At 36.8% G+C, this 17745-nt stretch overlaps 3 protein-coding genes across 6 annotated transcripts; all 3 read right to left on the bottom strand.

Moving 5' to 3' along the window:
• Positions 1 to 93: 93 nt before the first annotated feature.
• Positions 94 to 1974, bottom strand: isoQC (iso Glutaminyl cyclase). Its single transcript, XM_066736219.1, has 6 exons — positions 1741 to 1974; positions 1481 to 1624; positions 1100 to 1369; positions 872 to 1033; positions 582 to 807; positions 94 to 502 (listed from the first exon to the last, which is right to left on the bottom strand). Exons 1-6 carry the CDS (start codon positions 1861 to 1863, stop codon positions 357 to 359), a joined length of 1071 nt encoding a protein of 356 aa, XP_066592316.1. The 5' UTR covers positions 1864 to 1974; the 3' UTR covers positions 94 to 356.
• Positions 1975 to 2917: 943 nt separating this feature from the next.
• On the bottom strand, positions 2918 to 15451 carry LOC136779203 (transmembrane protein 114). Of its 4 annotated transcripts, none has more exons than XM_066736664.1 (7): positions 14760 to 15451; positions 10263 to 10386; positions 7611 to 7721; positions 7163 to 7300; positions 6981 to 7078; positions 5429 to 5594; positions 2918 to 3886 (listed from the first exon to the last, which is right to left on the bottom strand). In XM_066736664.1, the coding sequence occupies exons 1-7, from the start codon at positions 14883 to 14885 to the stop codon at positions 3783 to 3785; spliced, it is 867 nt and encodes a 288-aa protein (XP_066592761.1). In that variant the 5' UTR covers positions 14886 to 15451; the 3' UTR covers positions 2918 to 3782. The 4 variants fall into 4 exon arrangements, with proteins under 4 accessions (XP_066592761.1, XP_066592760.1, XP_066592763.1 ...); XM_066736663.1 differs by lacking the exon at positions 5429 to 5594 and adding an exon at positions 5210 to 5375 and having other exon boundaries at positions 14760 to 15450; XM_066736666.1 differs by lacking the exons at positions 5429 to 5594; positions 14760 to 15451 and adding exons at positions 5210 to 5375; positions 13260 to 14105.
• An 851-nt stretch (positions 15452 to 16302) lies between these two features.
• Positions 16303 to 17741, bottom strand: LOC136779202 (nudC domain-containing protein 3). The gene is made up of 4 exons (XM_066736662.1): positions 17495 to 17741; positions 16830 to 17397; positions 16563 to 16751; positions 16303 to 16477 (listed from the first exon to the last, which is right to left on the bottom strand). Exons 1-4 carry the CDS (start codon positions 17590 to 17592, stop codon positions 16385 to 16387), a joined length of 948 nt encoding a protein of 315 aa, XP_066592759.1. The 5' UTR covers positions 17593 to 17741; the 3' UTR covers positions 16303 to 16384.
• Between the last annotated feature and the right edge of the window lie 4 nt (positions 17742 to 17745).

Here is a 17745-nt window from a genome sequence, read left to right as displayed (position 1 = left end):
ACAAATGAAAGTCTGTCTGATACGTAATAAAATTATTTTTATTTCCTTGCAAATTTGTTTCTTTGCATATCGATGGACGTATAACAATCTGTAATAAATTAAAATTTGTATTTCAACATATAACAATATATCACCATGTTTATAAAATATTGTACTATATTGGAATAAATACGTGCTATAAAACTTTATAAGTACGCTGCAGAAGCTTCGATAACGAAGAGCTACATATACATATATGTACAAAATATATTTTGACAATTTATTAAAAGCTTTGAGAATTTTTTCATTATCACTTTTTTTTATATTTTAGGCCATTGAATATTACTTTTAACCCGACCTAAAGACAGAAATCGGGATTATAGATGTAAGTACGATGCTACGAATACTCGTAGAATCTTATTTATATTTTCTGTAGTTTTTAAAGCTATATTGTTACGATTGTCCTCTGGTTCATGCCAGAATGACGGGAATGGATGCGGAATTAAATGTAATACTGGCACATCTAAAAGAAATATACATATAAAGTAAACACAAATCGATTATTAGAGAGGAAAAAGCTTTGTTGAAACACATTATATTACTTTTATTTAAAAATGGTATGTGATCATCTTCTATGTATGCTCGTACAGAATACGGTTGAAAATATTTTGCTCTAGATCTTCCATTAGTATAGTTCTCAAATTTGTTTAGGTTAGCTAGTTTGGACTCTGCATTTACTAGTAATGAATACCAGTTGGCAGTTTCTTCAAAGTAATTGTAAAATTTAGGATCAGGAGCCCCTATTAAGTCTAAAAGAACTAAAATATCCTAAAACAAAGACATGATTTAAAAGATATATTAATGGAATTATGGAAAAATTTGCAATACATACTAGTTTATCAAGTGCTGTAATGGGAGTTTGTCCTTCATAAAAATGAATTGTATTATGCCACCTTGCAGCTAAATGTTTGGCACCATAAATGGAATCTTTAGGACCCCATTGTTTAAAAGCTTCCTCTCCATCAAAAAATATGAACATTAAGCTAAGGTCTTGCTGCAAATTTAAATGACATTAGAAGATTTTATGTATTAAAAAATTACTTTAAATGACAAAACTGACTTGTTTAATAGTTTTTAATTTATTATTCATCACTGTTGCTAAATTAATTAGCTGTGCGCAAGGTACTGCACTGTCTGTAGCACCAACAAAATTATTCTCTCTAAAATACTTTGAATCATAGTGGCATGCCAATGCAAGAAACCTTCTTGCATTTGGATTTAGTGTTGTAATAATATTCTCAAACTCTAATCTTCCAAATATGGGAACATTCTCTTGAAAAGTATCAGTTTTCACATCCCAATTGAGATCTCTCATAGTTTTTTTGATATACTGTAAAAAAAAAAAGAAATTATATAAAACAGTACTTTGTCCACCAACACAAGTCAATACTTTTGTGAAACACTTATTTTTAATTCTTAATGTGAGTGTTATAATACATACATTTTTTACTAACGTATGGCCAGGGCTTCCTACAACCCTAACTATACATATGTTATCTAAAACCTCATTGACGTGCGTGATATTTGACAGATCAGACAACTCACGTATTTTGTTATTACTTAGAGAAATTGGTTGATGCAAGTACTAAAAATATATATAAAAAAAGATCAATTTCTTTAACGTAGTTAAACGTCAAACTGTCAATTAATTTTAAATTGCAAAAATAGGTTTATTGGACCTAATACATTTTTCGTCCTTACTTTTTCATTTCGAAAAGTAACTGATTTTTCATTGAATTCTGCCGCAACAAATAGCACTATGATTACTATAGTAACAAGGAAAATAATTTTCATTACAGTACACCGTTGCATTGTTATTTTCATGAAGTTGCACTAGCAAGAATTGAGATTAGTGGCAAACTATTAAATTTTGATTATTATCGTGGTCTAAAGTTTGGTATAAAGGAATGTAGTGTATGTATGTTGTACACTGGGGTGTACATTGGTCACATAAGGTTAGGTACCTTCCGCCATTTTAAGAATCATGCGCAATGGATTTAGAAAATATTGCGGCACGTAAAGCGATCTAGCTGAATCTGCGAGATCCATCCAGGGGATCCAAGATCCAAGAACTATTAGGAAATCCAGTAGCAATCAACAACAAACCAGAAAAATACTTGTAATAAAAGTAACATTCAGCTTTGTTGATAGTAGTTAAGACACAAGTATATAGAGGTAAAGTAAAAATGCGATGTTTGAAAAATTCCTTTCTTATTGTAAATATATTTCAAAAATATAAAAGACCATTCCAATTTTTTGCTTTAATGACTATAATTAAAAAAGAAAAATATATATGTGTGTGTTTATATATATTTATCCATCGCGCAAAAAGTTGGACTCGGAAACTAATATAATTGGCGCGAATCGGCTTGGGCGATTAAATATAGGGAGACATATTTGTACAAATCTCAACAAATAACAAAATTTATGCAAATTTTCTTTCCTGGGCATAACGTACTTTTTTTTGAGCTTTGCGTTTTGCACCAAATTATTTGAGTACCGAAGTTCCCTTTTCAAGGCCCTATAAATGAATTCGCTTATTCTAAATTGGGTATTTATTAATTATTTTTAGTTTACTAACGGTAAAAAGACTTAAGATGTGAGCTAGTAGATGAATTAATGGTTTGAAAATCTCAATATAATTAGGTGACAATGAGCATGATAAAAATTATGACTATTTCTAGGATGAAACAAAATGTACTATGCATCACGCTTGCGCATCTATACAAAACTTACAGTACAAGTAATTGTTACTTTTAGCAGCCTGACATGTAATCTACAAAGATTTAACTAAAACGCGTGTTATAGTCCTGAAAAAATAATAAAGCAAAAGTCTGACTGTGTTTTCATTGTTTCTAATCATGGATTTTACAAGAGCTTATTGAGAAGTTGCAGTCTTTTATTAATACAAATAATATATTCTCAATTGCGTTGATCATAAATAATATAGACTTTTACATGATAATAAAAGGAAGTGTAGCATTAGTTTTCATTGTGTACACGTTGAAATTAAATCTTACTGACCTGGCCGAGCTGTACAATCATACATTATTGCACACACTTGGGAGAATTTTGAATAATGACGCTTCATGAACACTTGCGACAAGGGTCTGTTTGTGCGGTGAACGGAAAGCTTCAGGAAGTGTCATTACATAGCGAAAATCTCCCTCAATATTCAAGTTAAAACAAAATCGATATAATGATGTAAAAAAAATCGAACGGTGCGATAATATCACGCCAAAAGCGAAAACTTTCTCTCATTGTTGCACTGATCAGTGCATAATCAGAGGTAAAAAAAAGATATCGAGATATCACTGGACATTCTTCTTAACTAATTTAACGCTAGCGTTACTTTGATCAACTGTTTCTTAAATTTTTTTCTACAGTTTCAATTTAGAATTTTTTTTATTACATAAAATCGTCAAGAGAGCTTGTGAAAGGCAATTATCTTTTTGGAAGATTGCGGGTCCCCAGAAAGGATCGAACTGGTAATAAAGAAAATTAGATGGTATAAAACTACAGAGGACCTGGAATTGGCATTTCTATCGTGCCTGATGCAGGATTCGCCATTTGATTGGATACAAACGGTCGTTGAGTTTGATTTTTACAGTTTCTCGGTAAGAGAAAAAGAGGATAATAAACAGAAGGAAATCCGAAGTTTTCGAGAATGATTCTTGCAGCTGCATAGCGCAGATTCCAGCGGTATTCAGCTTCTTCTTTCATTCATGATCGTCTCAAGCTGTTCAGTAGTTGTAAGGCGCATACTGAGACCCATGATAATATGGCCCTGGATATGCGGCTGGTGCTGGATAACTCGCGTATGCGTACTGTTGCTTCTGAGGATACACTGAAAAATTCAAAACCAATTAAAACTACAATTCCACTTAAAACCCAAAATAATCATATTAATATCAAACTAAACTGTTCAAAAGAGCTTCAAAAAGAATGCAAAACCACTGAAAATTTTGCACTCTTATTTGTTACTTTTTGAAACTTAACTCACGTTATTCCTTCGACCGCACTTTGACCAATCGTCAAAGCAGAGTCGAATAAAATACACAGAGCTTGAAAATAGTTTTAGTGCTAAATTATTAACCAATTGATCGAATTCATTTCTTCTCAAGGAGTCAGTGAACGGAGAAAATGGAACGATTGAGCGAGACGTTTCTATTGAGAGTCTCGTTTAGAATCAGTGCAGAAATGATGAAAACAAAAGGAAGGACGAAAAAAAGAGAAGGGAAAAATTCTGCACGGTTCATACACATGTAAAAAGTCTATCACTGGAAAAACCCAATGATTCGTTATACGAGAAAACTGTTGGTAGAAAGCTATCCACGGATTATAAGCGTGACAAAATAGTTCTAATACTCTGTGGTGGAAACAGAGCGTGAGAGGAAGAAGTAAAAGTTTTACAAAAGATGAATATCGAGTACTCGTCTCCTGACTATTTAAGCGTTGCAGTTCTTCCTCCACCATTTCAATCTCATCTTTACTCCAACGTTACGTTTCACCGTGAGACCACAATTGATTTGTCTCATTTCATTACACTCTACAATGAATACTCCACTCCCTTCTTATCAAATCTAAAAATAAATATTCCCAATATTTCTCACAATTCATCAATATACCAATGTTAAACTTCTGTACAGTTAACAAAAAGTTAATGGGATTTGGTTAACGTTTGGTTAAAGATTCAAGCATCTTCCTCTCTCGTTGCAGCCACCTGGTTAAAATCGATGCAAATCTTCATCCTCCGCGCTTAATCCTGTCGACTGGGTATCTTTCCACAACTCGTTAGGTCCTGACAGTTAAGAAATACCACTCGGTTACATCCACGGTTAGTGAGGGAACGTACGTTGGTTAGGTTTAGAAATTATTTCATGGAACGTTGACCCTTGAGAAGAATGCAAACGATTATTAACGAAATGGTAGTCATGCATGGTCTTCATGCGTTACGTTATAGGGGAGAGGCAAAGAGGTAGGATGATAATTTGTTGCGAAAGGAGGATTATTCTCGATGAGAAGCAATTATTGGTGGTTGGTAAGGCGTTAGTGGAGGATTGGTGGGTGGATGTCGAAGGTTGCTTGGAGCTGGAAGGTACTGTGTGGGTATATATGGGAGTGAGTGCTCGAGAGCTAAAGCAAAAGGTGTTACTAATGAAATGTGTACCAGGCATGAGGTACTGCATGTTCATCGCCTCCTCGCGCATTCTCTCTCCCCGCAAGCAAATCGCAGCAGCGCTAAACAAGATCGCGCTGACCAACGACCAACCGACGCCGACCCAAGCCACCACGTACGACCAGTCGTATGAGATTAGTGAGTTATCCTTCAGGACCTAGAGCCGCGTGCCAAACAAAAATACGCAGTGTTAGTCGATTCTCTTATCACCTGGCATGATGTATTGAATATTCTGGGCCTGCTCGCGTGCTCGCTCTCTCCTCAAGCAAGACGCCGCGATCAGGAAAAGTGTCATAGCTGCTAAACAAGTTGCCACTCCGAGCCACGCCAAGTAAAATGACCAATCGTACCATTGAGCTGCGTTGTCTTTCAACACCTGTGGGCAAATCTCTCTGTAAAACTCCACCTTTTCTTACATTCGGCTTCTTCATCCTTGTACCTCACACGAGGTTCTCCTGAATTCTTTTTTTCTTCCACCTTTTTGATGAATGTATAAAAATCCTTATAGTGTTAATAATTAGGGACCATTCAAGCTAATACGATAACGGACCATGACGACACTGATAGTTGCATTAATTGGTAGAGAGTAGATGATATGTTTTCATTCTTGTAATTAATGTGATTAACGGTGTAGTGATGGTTCATTATTGTATGGTGTGAATTGGTCTTAAATTACGTTTCAAAATTTGTGATCGGGATTGGAGAAATCGGTTCAAGTTTTGGTTCAGAGAAATATTTTGCAAATCTATTTATGGTTTTAAAGAAAATGTTATAAATCTATTGGTATACGTTTCTCAGAACTAGAACTCGGAACGATTTTTCGGATCATGGACACAGAGCTTTAGGTCTGGTAACATTTTAAATCAAGAAAGACTCATTTCTAACATAATAAAGTTATAATTTAAAGAGACGAATTTTGCTTGGCTAGTTTTAAGATTTTTGCCCTTTATTTTAAGTATGAAATTTGCTTAATTTAAAAATTTACCAGGTTCTAATATTCACACAGGGTTACACAGAAGTCCCAAGATTATTTAGTAAAAAACGCCTAGATCGATCGTCAATATTTTGTAAAAAAACCTCGTTAGATGCTTTTAAAATTTAACAAATTTGCCACAAAAATATTTCAAATATTTTTCTGAATAAACGAATACAGTTAAAAAGATATTGTAAGTTGATATTTATATGTGGGGTGAATTTGTAATAATTTGCTACAGAGTCTGTATATTGCGAGTAATTAAATCGTTACATTCATGCTATAAGGCATTTTCACTTCAGGCCCAAAATATTCATAACGTAATAATTCGCTTGATGTGTATTATATATTGCGAGTATTTTTCTCTTAGGTAAAAAATGCCCATAGTGTAGTAAATAGATTTTGCCTAGAAAGTATAGAGTGAATTTAGCTGAAATGTTAATGAATCATTTCACTCAGTGCACAATCAAGACTATATATATAGCTACACGAACAAATCCCCAGCATTTAAAGTTGCTTTGCATACAATTAAAGTGTAAACTGTATTACGTTTATTCACTATGGCTTTTCTTATTACAGCTCACTCCAGTGGAGGCTATCAATTAAGCTAATTAAGTTTCATAAATGCTGGATCTTAACGACAGCGCCATTAGTGATACCGTTATCGCGCTGATTTTATCTTGGAAGATTGAAAAGTTGGAAAATCTTAAAAATGGACAAATCCCGCTTTCCAACGAATCTCAGTTATTGATCGGGTAGTAGAAAAAAAGCTGGACGAGTTTTTCTTACATTGGACCACTGTTGGTAGTACTCCTCGCCAACTATTTTCTCTTTCTCGTAATATTCCACGCCGTGCCAAAGACCCATAGCCCCGGCGCTTAATAGACCTATTTTTAAGAAATTATGATTATAATAGTTTTACAAATAATGTAAATTTTTATAGACAATAATAAGAAAGGTTTTATACTGACAGGCGAATAGCATCAAAATCGCCGTGGCTGTGATGTTTCCGGGTGACCTTCGCCAACATCCAACAATTCCTGTCCAGAATGCAGAAAATATGGCGACAAATGCCACGATGAACAAGGCTATCACCGATCTTCCCATATCTGTGAAAAGGTAAACATTTCACCAGTCAATATAGCGTCGTCATTCTCACTTCTACAATAAGCAACTTTCTCTCTCTCTCTCTCTTTCTTTCTCTCACTCATTAACCCTTTTAACATCGAAGTTTCACATTCATTCCAAACTCGTATTTTGCGAAACGTGAAAACTGCTACGAGTTTAACCTATAAACACTTCATACTTTACGACTCTAATTTACTCACAATTGAGAATCACTGGAAATTTCACATTATATTATATTTTAGTAAAAAGCATTGTGCAGTTTTACGGGAATTCCTGGAAATTTTCACTTACGCAGTCGAGCCATGGAATCTTCGGAGAAGCCTCTGGTTTGATTCTCCTCATCGGGAATGAAATAGTCAATATTCATACAGTAAGTCTCTACGGGGCTTAGGTACGTCTCCACTGAAAAGAAAACAAAACATTTTAACTAGCATTCTAAATAAAGTTTATTCGATTTAAGCTTAGTTTGGCCGAGATGGCAGCTGTACGCGTGAGGGAATCGAAACGTACGTGCCGGATACGACGAGTGCATTGGAGCAAGGTGTACACGTGTCACGTAAAACACGTGACCCAGAATGCAGGAGTATGCTATCACAGGCTGGGAGTAGCGCCACTTTTCACCCGGAATACCTGCATACTCTCTTAATACTGCTAGCATTGATTAGCGGTACCTCATAACCTATTCTGACGAGTCGTTGTATCATTTTCAAAAGTCCCTTTTGCCTCATACGGTTTGGGACAACGGAGCTTCTAGCTTTCAATTAAATTTCATCGCACGAAGAAAAATACGATAGAAGGTTATGTTGACGGATTCATCGAACGACGAATGCCTTATCGGATTGAGATTCCGTTGGTTTCCGGTTAGAGTCACAGAGCTAAGCTTCCGGCGTGTCTTTATCAACAGCGCTGCGCGCCCATAACCTAAAATCACTTGGCTTCCAAAAAGGCCGATATTTACCGCTACATGTTTGTTACTTTTGTTCCTGGATAGGTGTACGATTATCAAGGAATTTTCGAGGAAATCTACAGTAGACGGTGATGTGGAACTAAGAGTATTGATGGCGTAGCTATGGGAAATATTGGAACGTTATTCGCGAAGTTCCGTTATGAAAAATTGATGATCGTTGGTGGCACTATCGCAAATGGCGTGACATAAGCTTGTTACGTGCGAGGTGTTATTGAAAGATTCGATGATATGCATTACGTGTTTTGAATAGCCAGGACTCCTACGCATTCTAATATCTACATAAAATGGCTGACTTTCCTATCCTATTAATTTCCTCTAGGCTGGACATCCTCTAATTTTGCAAGTTAAACGTCTAATTTTATATAACACATCGTTCTATCCTGTATTATTCTTTGCCAATGATCTTTTTCCTCTTTTCATTTTTATTAACAATTTTATCTCCATTCTAGCGAAGCACTGAGCTTCCGGTTACGAATGACCGAGGGGTGCTTATAATTTCACGTCGATCAGATGGATGCACAAACCTAGCGGGCCTGAGTTTGCCGGAAATTACGAAAAGATTGAGGAAAATTGTAAAATAGCGCAAATCTTATCTAGAATCCGAATTATTATCCATTGGAATATTCTAGTGATTCTTGCAATTTTGTGTTTAGTAAACACTGTATTATTCCACGAAAATGCGGTCTAATTTGGCATAAAAGTAGGTATTCTCTAGCAAGCGTGAAGACATCTTTTAAAAACAATCATGGAGTTATATTTTGAGGTGAAAAAAGAATGTTTGCTTGAGCTCTTTAAGAACTTTAAGACATTTTCTAATACATTAAGATTTCTGAAAGAACTTATTTGTGGTCTCATAAAATGAAACTCCAAAAGGATTATTCGTGCTAACTGAGATGTTAAGGGGACCAATCATAATCTTTTAGAAAGTTTTGTTTCTCTTTTTTGTAAAACGTTGTCTTACTAAAATCTTTTAACTAGTTGTCTTCTTTTTATTTTTTTTTACTATCATTCTTGTTTGTATAAAGCAAAAAACAGATTTTATTAAAATTATTTAATTATGCATCACTTTTAAAAACCGTTAGATATGATAGAAATGATTTGTTCATAGGATAATAAGCTGTTCAAATATTGATATTATATAGCTAAGATAGGTGCCCTATGTAGTAGACAAATGCAGTCATAGAATTAATTTGAACGTTATCGCAAAAATATACAGTTAAAAGACCCTAATAGCACAAAAGTCCTAAGAACTTTCTATCCACATGTCCTTTGGATCTTGTATGCTATTCAAATAGAAATTTTTTCTCAAAAACCTCAATTATTACGTTCAATGACAATTACACTATACTCCTTTTATATTATACAGATAGATCATTAATCGTCCTAGTACCGTCCCTCGCAAGGCATTTTTATTCTGTTAGCAATTTTGGAGTTCTATTTTCTGAAACAAAAAGTGGATTTCTTTAAAACTCCAAATATCTCAAAAAAATGTCTAAGTATTCTTAAAGAGTTTAAGAGAGAATTCCTGTTTAGTCTCATAAAGGTCTAAAACGCGTCTAAAGCAAGTCTTCGTGCTAATTGAGTTATTTGTCACTGCAATATAATGTTTGTTTCAGCATAAGCAAAAATCCTGAAAAAATAGTTTACGAAATGATTAAATTCCTGCGCCGTAGTTCAATTTCAGGGTTATTCTCAGCGGTTTTAATTCTTTGTTTATTTTGATGTATCAATGGACGCTATAGAACGAAGAGGAAATTGTAAACTCTTAACCTATTACGAGTTGTTAGATAAACAGTCTCTGGGGATCGTAACATAGAAAGTTTCTGAAATGCCACAGTTTATATGTATATGATCGAACGAGCAAGAAACGACGGTTCCTACACTTTCGAAATATCTGAAAATTCACGATGAATTCTAATTAAACACTATATATAGAGAATTTGGTTGCAGAGTTAAAAATAATGGGGGAATCTTACCCGTTGGTGGTCGTTCCTTTGGATAACATATCCTAAAGAGACCTTGGGTCCTCGTGTAGTAATAGAATTTTGTGTTCATCTGCTCCACTAAGTTATTCTGTTCCGCATTCTTGGCTGCATATTGCTGTAACAAAAAATCAAGCGAAACTTCTTCACATGTTCATGCAAACGGTCGTTGAAAGGTAAACGCAAGGATTTGTTGACTTTCGACATTGATACGTGCTGTATGATCAATTGTTTGGGATATTTCAGTGAAAAAGAAAAGCAACATGTCTCGCTTCTTCCCAGATTAACATGCAGAAAATAATTGCGAGAAAGGGAGCAGCTTACTTACGCCAACGAGAACAATAATTATTAGTCTGCGTTAGAAAGTAACGTGACCGATGAAGCAGATAGCAAATTGCATACCCATCTTCACTTTTAGCGATGAACGAGTTTTTTAATCAAGAAAAAACCTTTCAAATTGCCACACTTTGTAGCGTGTTGCCATCTCAGACCCCTTTGGCGTCGCGCGATAAACGTCGGGCAGCAAATTTTTAAGAAAAACTCACATTTAGACCGTTTCGTGCATAATAATTTTTCCAACGATAGTTCGAGATGCCTATCATGACCCGTGAGCAGAGTCTGCTTGTATGAAATCGTGAAGTTAGAAAGTACATGACCGGTACGGTTGTAACCTAACCTAGAAACGAAAACGTGAGATTGGCACTAAATGGGACGAAGTCGCATTAAAAAGTTCCAAAAAAAAAACAGAATCATTTTAGGCGTGAAGAAATACTTTCATTGAGCGATTATATTGTGGTACAAAAGAGAGTTCTTTCCATCTGTTTCCATCAAGATGTGAATTTTTCCCTTTCACCCATTTAAGAATTTTCATTAGATCGGATGAGTGCGATGAGTGGAGGGCTGCTGAATGGTTAAGTTTCTTGTTGGAAAATTAATGATATCGCTGAGTGGAGAGTGCTTACTGAAGCATTTCAAGCAAAGTTCCGCACTTTCCTACGATGTAGAATACGCTTTTGCATACCGTCCTCGAAATTAAAGATAATTTCAGGCGGTAACTGGCGTTCAGCCTACTGATCGCTTCGATGCTCCTCAGCTCCAATCATCATCGTCATCATCTTGTCCAATCACCTTTATAGGTGTCTTTTTGCGTCCACTTTCCGTTCCAGAAACCCACTACTCTCGCGTTTACCATAATAATACATACTATGCGTTCGGTTGCTTATAAATTATTAAATATTCATCCAAACCCTTCATTATTGCTCAACCATTGATATTCAAGTTTAATCTCTCCATTGTTCCTGGAGACGTTCTTAACATGATCCACCATAGATTAATCATCAATCGCCGTTTATCAATTCTTTAGAAACCCTGTATTGTTTGGTGACTAATGCTTCGAACATTTTTCTATCTACCCTCCCCCCCCCTTCTCCTGTTTATTTCTAGTTTTCAAGTGGAATGGCAAGTAGTGTGCCAATACGCCTTCGCTGCTAGAAAAACTGAGCATTTCCTGAACCCACGTTCGTTAGCGGTTGCTAATCGACAATCTGGTAGAGGTATGACACTTCCATTTTATTCTGAAACGTGATGCAAGTCTTCCCTAACCTTGCCAGCCGCGAGATAGGTTAAGTTCCTCCAAAGAAAACAATACGCTAGACTTACACTCGCACGCAAATAAACTCTTAGACTTCATTATCCAATTAAATTACTGGCAGATGATAATAACAAGGTAATTTAGAATTATCATAATAATCTTGGCGATCCTGATCAGGGTTTCATTGTTACATTATTCCTGTTTCAAGGAGGGATTTAATAATCGAGGTAAACCGTAAGAGAATCGTGCGTTTCAGATGGAAGGTGAGTGTGTTGAGAGTTGGGAGAGCAGAAATGAAAACGGGTAGGCATGCAAGGTAAAGTAAGCTGAGGTAAGGTAGGGTAAGGCAAGACAGGTAAACAGGTAGGCACTGTAGGCAGCAGGTCGGTGAGTGAACGAGTAAGCGAGAGAGCAAGGAAACAGGTAGGCAAGAACAGAGCCGCAGAGGGTGAACGAATCAACAAATAGCAGCAGACATAACGGGTATGCGTGTCGTTATCGTGTCGTGTCGTCACGTTGCGTCCCATTCCATTCCGTCTCGTCCGTCTCGTCCCATAACGTCGCGTAACGTCGTTCCATCACAAGCGAGAAAAGGAAAAGAGAGTTACCAACGTTTTATTCTGCTTTCACATCGCTGTTTCGCCATTGTGCGAGCGAGAATATCGTCAAGGATCGGTGATTTCTTTGACATAGAAAGGAAAACCCATCCAGACGTCTCGCGGATCCCCCATGAACCATCCAATCCCCTCTCTACAAATCTTTAAAGACTCCGAGAAACGCTCACAATGGCATATTTTTCTTCTGCTGCTTCATTCACAAATTTCATTCTATTTTATCGAATTTAAATTTTCAGAAGAATTTGTAATGCGAGTTTATAGGTACTTTAGTGGAATTTTACGACGAAACAACTGTTTATCGTTACACTTAAACCAATTCAATATTATCAGCGAAAATTAGCGAGAGAGAGAGAAATTAGCTTATAAAACAAACCAGCCACAAGATGTCCCTTCACCAGATGGCTTGTAGCTAAATACAAACTTCAAAGGGTAGGGAGAGATACTGTGCAAGTGCGAATGGGTGAATGCGACAGTCGACTGCAACTTTCGTTTAAAATTTCTCGTTTTTTGTAACAACTTGGATTGGTAAACGAATATTTATCGTTTTACAGGTGTCTACACTAGCTAGTCGACGTGTCTATTAGCGCTATTGCAGCTTTCCTTTTGAGTAATTACAAAAGAGGGAGGGGAGATGTTAGGTTTTATTGTATTTAACGGATCGCCGTTAAGTTTAACTCATCGTAGCGTAGTAAACGAGAAAGAAGCGAAAGAATCGCTATTCGCTGATATTCACACCAGTCTATACATATACAGGTATGTTCGTTCGCCAATCAAGTTACTTACCGTCTTCTCAAAGTGGTGCAAGTAACATAACTGTAAATTCAAGCGCGTTCTCTGCGCTCCTAGTAAACGCGCGGACTCTTCTATCTTCTCTCCTTTTCTCTCCTCTCCGCTTTAATGCTTTTCTCGAGAGGAGTACAGGGAGCTTTACTGGAATGCCTCGCATCGTTATCTGCACTGGCCAAAGCAAGTCGTCTCCTCGTGTGAAAAAGAGACCGGCTACGCCAGATGAACACTGTTATTATTTTTATACCAGTCAAACAAACGAGCAACGAGGTTTCAACAGCTGCTAGCGGCACTTTCCACACTAACGAACCGGACCGCCATCTATTCCCCGGGAATTCTTCTGGACCGAGCTTGATCCATTCGAGATTCTCGTCCTTCTCGTTATTTATTACATTTGTCCCGTTGTCTCATTAGAAAGTGCACACAAATCTCAATGATTCTTGGTGCTGGCAAATGGACCAGACTTGGAAATGTAGTAGGAAAGCGTTGAGTGAAACTTGTTTAGAGGTTAGAACGACCGAGGCTGGGCCGAGATGGCTGACGGCTGTCTATTGGTTGTTTGAAATCGCAAGATTTATCGAAGATACTCCACTCACTCGGTTGGTGACGTTCGGCTCCCGGAAAGGTACTAGGCTGCACGTTTGCTACATACATTACCGCTGTGGTTGCACCAAGCAAGCGTTAAACGCAAAACTCGTCGAGTCAACGCGCTGAAAATGGGTGCGGCTCGGAATGTCGATCGTTTCGAAGGCTTCAGAGGACATCAAGAGGAACTTGCCAAACCTATGCCGAAAAGGAATTCATTATCCTTCCCCATTCATTCACAACAACTCAAATTTCGCCGATTAAAGTTACCGTGAAAGGACGCATATATCTCTCTCCTCACAAAAATCTCCTTATTCTCTTCCAGGTTTAAAAATGAAAATAATCGAATATTTAAACATCTTTATGCAATTATAGCCATTTTTTTCTTTCTTCCTCCTTTTACTTAGCATATCCTAACCACAACTCTTCTCCACTAAACCCTCAACGAGCGAGAGACGAAGAAAATTTGTTTAAAGATCCATGGTGGGAAAAGCAGAATTTTGGGTATACGAATAACCTATGACCCGGACATTAACCCTTGGCAAGGACGCCGGAAGCCACAGATGAGAAGACTGTGCTTCCTGTTGGTTCTCACGAAGGGGAATGAAATTCCTCGGCTATTCTTTGGCTTTTATTCTCTCAGCCTTCCTCGAGTGGAATTTCACTCGAAAGATCATCAGGAGATAAAAAGATATTTCTTCTTCTCGATTGACCTTTGCTATTTCCAAGAGTAATTCTTGTATTAAAGATATTTTTGTGGGGCAAAAGCATTAAATTAAGAAGATAGATAGATAGATAGAAAGAGAGAGAGAGAGAAGCAGAAGACTTGATGTGAAGTAGAGTGGAAAAAGGGAGTGAGAGAAAGAGAGGGTAATACCGGGCGGGAAATAGAGTAGAGATTGGTTTACGTACTTGAATTTGGGCACGTTTGACCTCGGTGTATAGCCAGTTGTCAGTTGTGAAGGCAATGGACAAGAGGGCAGTGGCAATGATACCGGTTATGGTCGCAAGGGACAGCGTCACCGCCGAGCAGGGCATCTTGCTTTGGTGGCTTCTTTTTTCTTCCTTTCAAATTATCCAAAGAGAATCGATCCTCCCTGCACTCTTCACCAACGTTATCACTATATACTGCTATCCAATTCTCCTTCAAGGACACTCCTTTCGAGCATCCGTGAAATCCGGAAATCGGCACGAAACAAGTCACCAACCGGTCAAGAACTGGTCTAGCTCCAGGAATTCGTAGCGCGACTACGGAGATTCGAGCGTCGCAGTCGCCACGAGAGAAAGAGAGAAAAAGAGAGAGAGAGAGAGAGAGAGTGGAAAAAGGGAGAAAAAGGAGAGAATCGTGCTCGAGTTTTCGAAAGACGCCTCCGAAAAAGGAGGATTAGGAACTCGGGATGTATTGGACTATAAATTGGCTAATGGAAAAAGCTAGTTGTTGATATTTGGAGAGCGAGGATGGGTGAACGATGAATTTTCACGATGATCGTTGTTGCACGTCCTTCACCGTATAAGATACACTGTAGAGCACATTATCACCATTCTCTCTCTTACAGGTACGACCAGCTACGACACTAACGGCCCGACTCAACTCAGAGAAAAGCCAGTCGAGCCAAGTCCCAACTCCCAAGAGCGACCAAGGAGAGAGAACCGAACCTGACCAAGTGGGGATGAATAGCCTTAGGCAGGTATATTACCTGTGTTTTACCTACAGCGGTGCTCAACACGTCTCGCACGGCCACCTTTCCTCAACCATACTGCCGTTTCTTACCATGCCTTCTGTTGCCTTTACCTTATGTCTTCCCTTTTCCCTATCACTCACTTATTCCTTGCCAGAATAACCAGTTTTCCTCATATTCTCCCTACCTTACTTACGCTCATTTCACTCTATTCCTCACCTCGTAAGCATCACGCATTTCATTCCTTTTTCTCTTTTCCATTGCTCGCCCTCAATTAATTTATATAGATCACGCAATAAATATATCTATATCTCCGTGGTCTTCCTTATTTACTCATCTATTACCAATCGTCGAGCCATCCAATCATTGACTCAAATCAGCCTTCATAGGATTTACATTATTATTGTAACTAATGTTAAAAGATTCTATTTTTTGCGACCTTTTTTCCTCTTTTCATCGCCGCTGATTGAGAACAGTTTAAACGTGGCTATGTACCTGCTCTTTCGAATCGCCGCCGCCTCCATATCCTTTTCTCAAACAATCTCCACGCAGCAAGGTGATATTGAAGCAAGCATTTAAAAACCACACCGGATTCCTCGATAGACGAGATTTTCTTTTAGAAATGCTGCAAGATGCAAGGAATTATATCTGCTTCCTATTTAATGAAATTGCTTCATTTCTATATATTAAACTTTTTATATAGCTATAATATCAGGTAAAAATGCCTGAAACATATTTCACGTCAGCTTTCTGTCAATCACATTTTATTAAAAAATGTCGCTAAATAACTTATTTGTTCATAGAAAAAAATTTATTATCCATTAATATAACATGAAAATTACAATTGTTGAAATGCCGTTAATTGAATTTTAATACCGATGGATCATATGGCGTACCTTTAAAGGGTGACCCATCCTTGTCCCATGCTTTTTTCAATACTTGCTCCATTCTCTGCAAATAAAATCATTTTATTTTTTTTTTACCCAAATTTTTTTTATCTTATTTGTTTAATTTGAAAAATTATTTTGCAACTTACAATTTGTTCAGAAGTTGCTTTACCCATAAGCTTTTGTTGATGATTCCACATTAATTCTTGTACTTTCATTTGTTCTGCAGGATCCATTTCATCCAAATTTCTTGTACAGTTAATTTTGTTAAGTTCAATCTTGTCTTCTCCTACTATCAGGGCATCCCACCATCTTTCAGTAACTTTTTCTAGATGAATCTGGTTAAAAATAGAGATTGATAAAATTATTGCACTTTTATAGTTATCATTGATTAATAAAAGTAAACTTTTACATACTGTCACTGATTTGCCAGGTATTAAGCTCCATACTGATTCGTCTTTCCTAACAGTGTGACTTAAAACTCCATGAAATATAATAGAAGATTCATTATCATTCTGTTCTGCATTTGCAATTGTTCTAGCATATATTTTAATTTCGTGAGAAGATAAATTGACTTTTAAATCTTTTCCTGTTTTAACGTACTCAGGAACTTTGATAACTACATCTATATCTGTTATTGTTTGGGACCAGGAATAATTGTCTCTCACAGCACCATTGTAACTATCAGAACTTTGAAACACAAACTTTGTATCCTTTCTGTCACTTGGAGCAGCAGACGCTGTATCAATGTTTAATTTAAGCTTATCTAATGTTGAGATTTGAGCTTCTAAAGACGAGGTAGAAAAAGTGCTTTCTCCCATTTGTTCACTTTTTTCTGCAAAACTTCTTCTGTCATCAGAAGTACATGTTGTGATTGCATATTGTTTTTTCCATTTATGAAAAGTATTTATTACAAGTTTTTCTGCCAAGCCTGGAGGAAATCCTAAATTTTGTTGACCGTCTGACTCAATATAAAAATCTGTACTGTTAAAAAAGAAACTTATGTATATATAAATAAAATAATATGAGTTAAATCCTAATCTTCTCGAAAAATTTTTATTATTTGAATGGATATGCTTACCATCTACTTAAAAATCCAAAGAAGGCATCTAAAAAATTGGATACATTTTTCTCTTCGCGCAATATTTCTAAAAACATTCCATCTCTCTCCAAAGTCATAATGCGCAATTAAAAAGAAATATAAAAACAAAAAACACGTGTAATATCCCAAAAAGTTAATCAGTTATAACTGGTACAGTAATTTAAGTTTGAACAGATTTGAGCGATCGGATCAGCTGCTGTGGAGCTGGAGTGTGGTGGTTGTTGATTAGC

Source organism: Prorops nasuta, unplaced genomic scaffold (genome assembly GCF_024137725.1).
Source record: "Prorops nasuta isolate Cenicafe-Biocafe unplaced genomic scaffold, Cenicafe_Pnas_1.2 PNAS00015, whole genome shotgun sequence".
Lineage (NCBI taxonomy): Eukaryota > Metazoa > Arthropoda > Insecta > Hymenoptera > Bethylidae > Prorops > Prorops nasuta.
Note: the sequence above shows the minus strand (reverse complement) of the source record. Positions and strands in the feature narration are given on the sequence as shown.